General features: G+C 48.4%; 1 protein-coding gene across 1 annotated transcript; it reads left to right on the forward strand.

Annotated features, from left to right (window-relative positions):
• The first annotated feature begins 3,387 nt into the window (after positions 1-3,387).
• LOC133915584 (receptor protein kinase TMK1-like) lies at positions 3,388-7,337 on the forward strand. The gene is made up of 2 exons (XM_062358797.1): positions 3,388-5,967; positions 6,623-7,337. The coding sequence occupies exons 1-2, from the start codon at positions 3,588-3,590 to the stop codon at positions 7,150-7,152; spliced, it is 2,910 nt and encodes a 969-aa protein (XP_062214781.1). The 5' UTR covers positions 3,388-3,587; the 3' UTR covers positions 7,153-7,337.
• The last annotated feature ends 3,893 nt before the right edge of the window (positions 7,338-11,230 follow it).

Below are 11,230 nucleotides of genomic sequence, written 5' to 3' on the forward strand. Positions count from 1 at the left end.
TCGATCGGTGGGAGGCCCGATGTTGCAATTAAGGGGGAGCGTGGCCGGTCACATCCAACTACTCCCCCGACACCTATCGTACTGAGTACGTCAGTCCCTGCCACCGCCTGGCAGGAAGGTGTGGGAACAATTAATGCGGCGGGTCCCATCGACAGACGGCTTGAAGATATCGTCGATTGGCTTGAGGCTTATCGCTTATCGCCCTGTTGCATCAGAACGTGTCAGACCTACTCCGATCAGACGTGCATGAGAGAGTACTCAGAGGCTGGCCGGTGGGTGCCCCTGCGCCTGCTAAAGCTAGGACGTGAAGACCGATGGAACCGTTCGAGGGATGCGTTTTTAACCCCTTGTAACATCAATTGTAGACCTATGATGGTTGTTTTTCATTTATTGTTTACGGGAACTTGTGCCCCTGTTCTGGGCACGCCCTGGAGGGCCTCCCCCCCGGTAGAATAAAAGGAGGGAGCACTTCGTAGAAAAAGGCCCCCGACGACGGAGGACTGGATAGGAACTTGATAGATTCAGACGACCGAAGAACACAGCTGATAGAACAGCAGCACCTTGTAACACATAGAGCTAGAGATCCAGAGAAAGGCATTCGAAGAGCCTTGATAATACACTAGCCACACAAAGAGTAGGGTATTATACCTCCGTGCGGCCCGAACCTGTCTAAACCCTTGATGCATTTACTCTTACTATCAGCCAATGATCATTCATCCCGCCTAAGTCCCATACACACGCATTAAACTCACGTACAAGATAGATCCAGAATCAGCCCCCGGCCGAATCACAAAGGGGGTCTCTTAGGATCCTTGCTTGCAGTGTTCATCCACCGACAGCCACATTCGTGTAGAAAGTGGAGAGAGTCTTCTCAAATTTCTCCTCTTGTGATCTCTTTCCCATAGAGACACAAAATTGTGCAAATATGGTACATCGCATAGTTGTACTCTCTAACATACTTGTAGTCACAGAAACAGAGACGGACCCATCCTTACTCTACAAGAGACTTGATGGTATATTTAAGGTGTTCAAAATGTTCTTTCAGTGCGTCCCATAGTGCCTTAGTGTTGCTCATTGCCATATACTCATCCTTCAAAGTAGGGGAGGGATGGTGGTAGAGAAAATAAAGTGTCTGATCATTCTCATCCTTCGTGAAAACCATTGCACTACTTGTTCCTAGGCCAATGGCAGCGCAGAGCTTTTTCGCTCTAAGTACAATCTGGACATCTGACGCCCAAGTGAGATAGTTGTAGCCATGTGCACTCAGCTTAGCGAACTTCTTATTCGTAATGCTAGCCATCTTCATATTCAAATGACGCAAATATTACTACTAGTAATGTTGCATCGTGTTGCTAAATTGGATTGTGCAAATTTTTCAATATTTTCTATACTACTATATAAATATTACTGAATTTAAATGCATAACAAGCAGTTAAACAGTATCTAATTTGCATAACATAGAAATAAATATTGCACAAATACAAATTCAGATTCTAGAGATACTTTTCTGCAAGAAAAAGTATTTTCAGGGTTTTCTGCAAAATTTAAGGGTTTATACGCAAAACTTTAGGATTTACGTAATTTCCAAAAACAGCAGTGTCTAATTTGAAAATTTTATGTATGCCCTTTTTCTTTTCTATTTAGGCCCCTTCATATTCTCTCTAGCCGACCCACCAAACTTTCCCCTTTTTTTCTTATTCCGGCAAATTTCTTGTCAGGCTGGCATGACCCAACTCGCCTTGGCCCATAAAGCCGTGTGGCCTGGTTTGACGGTGCACTGGGGTTTCTAACCCTACCCACAACCATCATTCGTGCACGTGCTGGTGCGGTCGATTGCCGTGCTCGGTGCAGCAAGCGCCGACGAGATGGTGTGCTAGCCGGGATGGCCACGTGCAGCGACTTAGGCGTGCGAGCTGTAGCTGCTAGCGGTGTGGGGGTGGACAGCGGTGCGCGACGGCGCAAGCGGAGGCGCGCGGCATGGGCTCTGGCCGGTAGAGCTTTGGCCTGTGCGGTAGCAGCAAGCTCCGCCAGAGCCTTTTCCATGCATGCAAGTTTTGTTCTAGTCCTCGCGTGTACTGCTTGATCGATGTATGTATGTAGCATCATTCTGTTCTAGTTCATGCGCATACTGCTTGCATGTTCTGTTCTAGTCCTTGCGCACACTGCTTGTTCTAGTCCTTTGGGATCCATGCATGCAGCGAAGGAGTTCAGCCTTACGCGTACTGCTTGATCGATCGAATGATCATGGGAGAGGCTGGGAGGGCAGCAGGCTGACATGGCCTTCGGGTGGATGCTAGCAGGGATGGCATGCAAGCCTTTTCTCCTTTTTTCAATCTGTGTAGGGGTAGCGCATGGGCACAACAATGTTGACGGGGATGGCACAGGCGGCAGGGCTTCTAGCCGTTGCATGGCATGTAGGCCAGTAGATGGGGCGACGTGTGGCGTGCAGGCCAGCAGGGCCTCTAGCCGCATCTCCGTTCAACGCCATGGGCAGCAGCAGTAAGCCTCCGATCAATTCTTTTCCTCTGCCTCAGGACATCCATGTACAGGTGGCGACCGAATTGCAGAGTCGACTTGGCAGGGCTGACACAGAGGCTCAATCCCCTCTTCGTGAGAATCAATTACATACAAGTCACGATCTAGCAAACATATCTATTACCTAAAATGATATATTTGTTCATCATACATATACCGTAGCATGTTTATGTCTGGTAAATTCATACCACGTAGGGCATATAGGTTAGGTCATGATCTGCCCGCTTGACGATGATGTCGATGCATTGCAGATTCGTTCCGTTAGCTTGGTCTTCGGTAGAGTTTTGTGCTGATAACGTGTTGAGAAAACGCTGCTACCATGTATAGTTTAGTGATACTTCGAAAAAACAATTGCAAAAGGAGACAATATAAGAAAAAAAACTACTTATTTTTTATTCATTTATGTTTATAATGAGAGATGTTATCATGTATATATAGTATTAAAAATTCTAAAAAATAGAATCATCTCCAAAAGATAAAAGACCTATTTTTTAAAAAATAAATCTTTAAAAATCAAAACAGATCCAAATTCCATCGTAAAACTCCAGCTTTCCTAAGCCCTCTCTTCCCGTTGCGGCGAATCCCCCACCGCGGGCGTGAATGACCGTGACGCTGCGCGGTGGGCCCCACGCGGCCGTCCGGCTCTGCTCGGCAGCTCCAGAGCAGAGACAGACAGAAATCGCGCCGCCTTTTGGCGCGGAGATCCCGCTTTCCGGCCCGCCGCACATGGTCCCCACGCGTCAGCGGGAGCGCGGGCTTGAGCTGGCGTCGCCTTCCCCGGCTTCTGGTACCCTCGCCGGTGCGAGAGACCGGGTTAAAACCGGCGCGACGGGCAGTTCCGTCATTTTCGCGCCGGGGCGCAACCCTACCTGCATCGGCGCTACGCTCACACGGCTGGGGCCCACCCCACCGGCCCTTTCCGTCTTCCCATGTGCCCTGTACTCCCCTCTCTCTCTTCTCTCTCTCTCTTCACTTAAAATCTCACCACCCAAAACTTCTACTTCTGTTCCTCTCTCTTCTCTCCTCTCCCTCCTCTCTCTCTCTCTAACGCAATGCCGTCTCCCACCGCCTCCACCGTGCGGCGGCGGCGACGCGAGCGCAGCGGGGGCGGCGGACTCTGGTGCGCGCCCGTGCTCCTGGCCCTGGTTCTCGCCGTAGACGCGGCGGCGGAGACTTCGGCGTCCGACGCGGCGGCGATGCGGGCGGTGGCGAAGGCGCTGGGCGCGGACAAGGCGCTAGGCTGGGACATCGCCGGCGACCCCTGCTCGCCGAAGCCGTGGGACAGGGTGTCCTGCAACTCGGCGGGCCGCGTCACCGCGATTCAGGTCGGGGGATACAAACTGACGGGGACCCTGGCGCCGGAGGTGCGCAACCTCACCGCGCTCATCCGCCTCGAGGTCCACTCCAACTCGCTCACCGGCCCGCTGCCCTCACTCGCGGGGCTTTCCGAGCTCCAGGTTCTCCTGGCCCACAACAACAGCTTCACCTCCATCCCGGCGGACTTCTTCAGCGGGCTCACCGCGATCGCTGGCGTCGACATCGACGACAACCCGCTCGCGCCGTGGACGCTCCCCGCCGACCTTGCTTACTGCTCCTCCCTCAACAACTTCTCCGCAAACAACGCCAACGTCTCCGGCACGCTCCCGGACTTCTTCAGCAGCGCGATGCCGTCGCTTCAGCGGCTGCATCTGGCCTACAACCTGCTGTCCGGGCCCGTGCCGGCGTCTCTGGCCGGCGCATCGCTGCTGTCGCTCTGGCTCAATAACCAAGCCAGGGACAGCCCGTTCAATGGATCGATTAGCTTTATCACCAACATGACGTCTCTGGAGGAGCTGTGGCTGCAATCTAACGCCTTCACCGGGCCCTTACCGGACTTTGCGGGGTTTGTTAATCTTCAGGATTTGCAGCTTCGCGACAACCAGTTCACCGGGCCGGTGCCGGACAGTCTTGTCAAGTTGAAGACTTTGAAGAAGGTGACCCTGACAAATAATTTGCTGCAGGGGCCGATGCCCAAGTTTGCTGATAGTGATGGGGTGACGGTGGACATGATGGCAGAAGGAGAGCGGTTATGCTTGCCGAATGCTGGAGAGCCGTGTGATCCCCGTGTCAGCCTGCTGCTCGAGGTGGCTGCTGGGTTCATGTACCCGGTGAAGCTTGCAGACAATTGGAAGGGGAATGATCCGTGTATTAATAATTTCCTTGGTGTTTCATGCGACACAAAGGGTAACATTATAACGCTGAATTTTAAAATGATGGGCCTCAGCGGGAGCATCTCACCGGCCATTGGGAAGATTGTGTCGCTGCAGAAGCTGATTCTTGCTAATAACAACATTACTGGAACGGTGCCGAAGGAGGTTGCCGTGTTGCCTGCACTGAGCGAGGTTGATCTATCAAATAACAATCTTTATGGGAAAGTACCTACCTTTGCTGCCAAGAATGTTCTGGTGAAAACTGATGGCAACCCAAACATTGGCAAGGATGCTCCTGCTCCAACAGCAGGATCAGGTGGTACCAGCAGCAACATTCCATCTGGTGAAAGAGGCAGTGGAAACAATGGGGGATCCTCTTCATCTTCTGTTGGGGTCATTGCAGGCTCAGTGGTTGGTGTGGTTGCTGGACTAGGCGTTGTTGCTGCATTAGGATTCTATTGCTACAAGAGAAAGCACAAGCCTTTCGGAAGGGTGCAGAGTCCGCATGCAATGGTCATCCATCCCCGGCACTCAGGGTCAGATGACATGATTAAAATCACAGTTGCAGGGGGGAATACTAATGGTGGTGCTCATGCAAGCGAGACATATAGCCAAGCGAGCAGTGGTCCACGGGACATTCACGTTGTTGAAAGTGGAAATATGGTCATTTCAATCCAAGTTCTCCGCAATGTGACCAACAACTTCAGTGCGGACAACATCCTTGGTCGAGGCGGGTTTGGCACCGTTTACAAGGGTGAGCTTCATGACGGCACAAAGATTGCCGTGAAGCGAATGGAGGCTGGTGTGATGGGTAACAAGGGACTAAATGAGTTCAAATCAGAAATTGCTGTGCTGACCAAGGTCCGTCACCGGAACCTTGTGTCACTGCTTGGCTATTGCCTTGATGGCAATGAGAGGATTCTTGTGTATGAGTACATGCCACAAGGGACACTGAGTGAACACCTTTTTGAGTGGACACAAAACAATCTGCGGCCATTGGAATGGAAGAAGCGGCTGATCATTGCACTTGATGTTGCAAGGGGTGTCGAGTACCTGCACAGCCTTGCCCAGCAGACCTTCATTCACAGAGACTTGAAACCATCAAACATACTTCTTGGTGACGACATGAAGGCAAAGGTGGCGGACTTTGGATTGGTCAGGCTTGCACCAGCCGATGGGAAGTGTGTCTCAGTGGAGACAAGACTTGCTGGCACGTTTGGGTACCTTGCCCCAGAGTATGCTGGTAATCATCCTATATTTCTTTTGCTGAAGTATTTAGATGCGTTGTGTTCAGTTCAGTCAACAGGCACAATATATTTAAACTATGGCATATTTGTTAAAAGTATCACTGAATAGTTTCATATCGATAATTTTCCGCTGAAATGATCATTCAGTTGTGACTCAATTCACATGCCTTGTTTTTTGGAAGACTCGTAATTTTCCGATAAGAGATACTTTAGGTGCTCACTAAGCAATTTTCTGTTTATACAATGTACGGATGTTACAGTGTACATTGTACAAAAAATGCGATTTATACATGTCCACCATACAGTGTACAAACAGGGTGATTTATAAATGTGGCCACCGACATTAACAACCCTATTCATATACTGAAGATTTCGTTTGCCCTCTGGACTGTTTCCCCTCTAATAACTATCAGGATTTTCAATAGCCTCAGAGCATTAATGCAGATTTAATTGTACCTTCAGCTGGCAGCTAGCATTGTCCAGCATCTTCGAGTTAGAAAACAGGATAATCTATATCGATAGCCGGATCATCTTACTGCATTGTCCTAATTGATAATTTGAGCCAAGCTGCATTTTGAGAAGCGTTTGTTGATGATTTCATATCTGCTACCTGCAACATTTGTCTAATACAAATGAACATATTATATGCAGTTACTGGACGAGTAACCACAAAAGCTGATGTCTTCAGCTTTGGTGTCATCTTGATGGAACTGATCACTGGGCGCAAGGCACTTGATGAGACTCAGCCTGAGGATAGCATGCACTTAGTTACATGGTTCCGGAGAATGCAGCTCAACAAGGACACTTTCTGGAAAGCAATCGACCCAGTTATTGACCTTGACGAGGAGACATTTGCTAGTGTGAGCACTGTTGCAGAGCTTGCTGGTCACTGCTGCGCTAGGGAACCACACCAGAGGCCGGACATGGGCCATGCTGTCAATGTGCTCTCGACTCTTTCAGATGTGTGGAAACCATCGGATCCAGACTCCGATGACAGCTATGGTATTGACCTGGACATGACGCTGCCTCAGGCACTGAAGAAATGGCAGGCCTTTGAGGATAGCAGCCATTTTGATGGCGCGACCTCTTCATTCGTTGCGAGCTTGGATAACACTCAGACAAGCATCCCCACAAGGCCTTCAGGATTTGCAGAGTCATTCACCTCCGCTGATGGAAGATAGACAGGTAGCATGTGCACCTCAAGCTCTGAGAGAGCAGAAGGCTCAAGTGATCCTTGTTCATTCTTTTAGTCTCTTCACCCCAGTCTCTTCATGTTCCCTTTTCTGGCCCTGTATTGCCTTGTAGCTGCCCTTTGATAATGTATGCTGTGATCTTGAGTCGAGAATTACCTGGAAGCTTGCGAATTTGCTATCAGTATGTCGTTTGCTAAGGTTAAAGTAGAAGAATGTTAGGGTTGTGTTGTGTTGGATACTGATTGATCAGTTGCAAATGAAGGTGGTCCTTTATTCGTCAGAAAGGAAAAACATCAAGGTTTATCCGTGTACATTGCGGTAGCAGCTCAGCTACGGTCATTTCACTGTATTGTTTTCATTCTTGGATGATTTGTACACTACCAGTAGTAGATCAATTATTGGCCTTGATCAGGCCTCCTATCTGTCCATAATCATTGAACAAATGGATACCTTGTCATCATGTCATGTGAGTATAACCAGGTTGGAACTTGGAAGTATAAAAACCAATAGGTTTGGCTTTGGTACCTGGAAGGGCCGGATGCGGCTCCAATCTCCAAAGCAGAAGCTGCATCCAAAGGGACAAGTCCTGATGTGCTGTTGTACACTTGTACGTGAAGGCTGTGAGGCTGCTCAACCAAACAACGCACCAGCTTCAGTTGTACTCCGAAGCTTTTAGACAGTTCCAGGTCGTGCAAACTGCAAAACCACAACACTAACTGAACTCCCATGGAACCAACCTACCGGCACCTGCGAAAGGAACCCGGACAGCAATGCATTGCCGATTTGCTGAATAAATGTCTGCTGCCCGCCTACCTGCCTGAAATTAAGGTAAGACAACGCAGAGAGAACGATGTGACCCACCCGTGTGTATCTGGTGAGAGCGAGACTGGAATTGCGATCCAGTTGTCTGATAGTGACTCGAGGGCATGGCCCTGTTCAATTTGTTTGTGAACGCACACTTGCAACCTAAAATTTATACGGTAAAATCTAAACTGCATCGGTATATTTTTAGTTTTATGATATGAACATCTATTTTGCTTTGAAAGTATACAAAATTGCTCGTGTTTAAACTAATTTATTTTTCTAAAATTTATTTGCAGCAAAATTAATCACAAATTGTTCTTTTTTATTGAAAATATGTTGTAGCTATTGTCTTTAATGGTTCTAATTTGTTCACAAAACTTGTTGAACATCCGATCTGAATTGCTTTAACCTGTTTCATAATTGCTCACGGATTCATTCTAATTTTCTTACGATTTTTCATAAAATTGTTTATATAACTGTATTTAAGAGGCAGACGAATAGATGATTTTTTATTAAATGATTTCTCTATTTTTTGCTATGCATTGAAGTTGGTTACAGATAAATGTTGCAAGTCTGTATGTAAAAAAAATCTAAAAATAGAATAAAATACTTATGATCAAATATTTTTTACTAAAAATAGATGTGCATACTATAAATCTAAAGCATACACTGCAGTTTTTAGATGTGTTCAATTTATACTCGTATTCGGCGATGGCGCAGTCCAGTTCTTGTACACAAGTGCGTGAGGTAGCTGCGAGGTGTTGCTGTGCTTGGACTCCTGCTGTGGGCTAGTAGCTTCGTGTCCATCTCAACACCAGGGTTCCCAAAATTGGGTTCGGTAGATGCGCACAGCACACGTAACCGGGTAGTATATTTTTGGACTTTCTTGACGAATTGTCGTCGCCCTGCAGTGCAGATCTGTGATCTCTCCCACTCCATCTGGATTGTCTGTGACCCGACGCTGACTCGCCAATCGGACAGCGCCGCTGTCGTGTGGGAAAGCGCCGTGCCCGGTCTGGCTGGCCTCGCCGGCCGGTCTGGCTGGCCTGGGACCACGCAAGCGTTGCCCGCGTTGGCGATGCGAGAAAAGTCGTTTTCCCGGTGGACCGGTCGTTAGATTGCCGTGTATGTGTGTGTAAGCAGCGGCACGGGATAGATGCTTGTAGCTGCAGGACTGCCATAACACATCATTTTTTTAGAGGAATGTAAAGCCATCTTCGTGTTTTCTAAAAGAGTTTCGCGAGGGATGCACGCCACTCGACAGCTCCCGCCGGAAACCACCACTTGAACCAACCGCGGCTGGCGCCCTGGCCGGAGCGGGCGGTGCTCGGGATCTGACGGCGAGGGGTGGGCAGGCACAACTCATCAGGTGGTGAGCGCGTGCAGGGCGAGGTGGGACGAGCCACTTGGGAGTTGGGACCTGGGTGGAGAGGCCGACCGCCGGACCGGTGGCGTTCGTGTTGTCGACTGCGCGTGCGGCGCGGTGGCCCGTGAAGGGGCGTCGTGTGTGTGGACCACGCCCCCCTCCAGCCCTCTCCTTTCCGGGCTTTGCCAGAACCGAAAACAAAAGAGCCCGGCACCCAGGGGTGGGCCTAGTAAAGAGCATGGATGTACAGATGTATATCTATTTTTTTTAAAAAAAATTATATATATAGTATAATATATCAGGTATTCATTCATTAGATATGTATCAAGTATTTATCTATTAGGTATGTATTAGGTATTCAACCAAAGCCACGTGGCCATAATATGACCTAACTGCCTAAGGCCACGCCCACCCCACTGGCCCATCATCCCACGACCTCATCTGACGCTTGATGGCCCATGCTGATATGCCCCACGCACACATACGAGTCCACATCTCTAGCTCTTCACAAAACCTAGAAGCACAAACGATACTAAGATAGAGGGCAGAGGCGAGAGGCGGCGAAGGCGCATGCTAGAGGCCACCTCCACAAAACCACAAGCCAAGTGGTGGCGGGAGGTGGCCCAGGCGTAGACGAGAGGACTGCCATGTGGGGGCCGCAGTGGCCGCGCCGCGACCACAAGCAAGGCAGGGTGTGGCCGCAACAACGCAGGTGCTAGCTCAAGGCTCCCCACCTACATGGCGGTGATGGCCGCTCCCTTTACTGCCCTGTCTCCGGTGAGTGCCCGCTCCCCCTTCTCAGCCCCTCACCCTTCAAGTTTTTCTTGGGCTTTTTCTTCGATTGTGTCCCCATGACCACACAGAAACACATTAAATCATCGTATGTTTTCTGTTTGATGAAGAAGCCGAACTTAATATGGTAGAACTAACATTTATTATGAATTATACAGAAGTCTTTAGTTCCTTGTTGTTATTCTTATTATTTGGACAAAAATCCAAAAATAGACAATAAACACCACCGTATTTGCTAAAATAGATAATATATCGACGTATTTACAAATCTAGCACCTGTATTTAACACCTTAAATACTGAAAAATCGATTCCGGTACCTGAGGCACTGAAAAACGATGAGCCCAGCCTATATTTGCCGTATTCGACACCTCGTGTGCTTAAAACTCTCTGTATTCGCTAAGGTGCCGAATACGGTGCATAATGCTGTATTCAACACCTCAGGCGTCAAATACAGGCTGGTGTGATGTTACCGTCTCTTCACGTCGCCGCTTTCGGTGCGTCGGCTCCTTTGGCTTTTGTTGGTTTTAACAGCACCCCACGTGCTGCTATCCCCACGTGCTCGCGTGTCTTAGCCCCTGCGCTACTGTGTTTCGCTATAAGGAGACGCATGCTGGTAAGAAGATGCAGCGCTGTGAGAAGAGAGGAGACGAGAAGCGTGAGCAAAAGAGGAGAGGAGGAGCAGTAGCGCGAGGTGAGGAGAATCAATCTGAGGCGAGGAGGAGCAGCACCGCGAGTTACAGTTAGTACTTAAATTATGTATTTAATTAATACTTGCAGCAATAATAGTAATTAGAGTAAGTAGATTGTTTAATCTATTCAATTATATTTGTATAATTATTTGCTTAGTCTGATTATATGAATTTGATTATTTGCTTAGTTAGTGTAATAGTAATTAGCATAAATTTGTATAATAGTAATTATTTACTTAGTCAAAGCAAGTAGATTGTATAATTGTAATTAGGGTGAAGTTGATTAGTCAGTGTAATTAGATTAATCAATTAGTTTAATAACATGATGGTCTAGCAGTGACACTTTGTGCTAGTGGTGGCGTAGGGTGATGACTTACTACGTGCATGCTCTCCATAGGTGTAAGTAGAATGTTG

The sequence above is a fragment of the Phragmites australis genome, chromosome 4, assembly GCF_958298935.1.
Source record: "Phragmites australis chromosome 4, lpPhrAust1.1, whole genome shotgun sequence".
Classification (NCBI taxonomy): Eukaryota; Viridiplantae; Streptophyta; class Magnoliopsida; order Poales; family Poaceae; genus Phragmites; species Phragmites australis.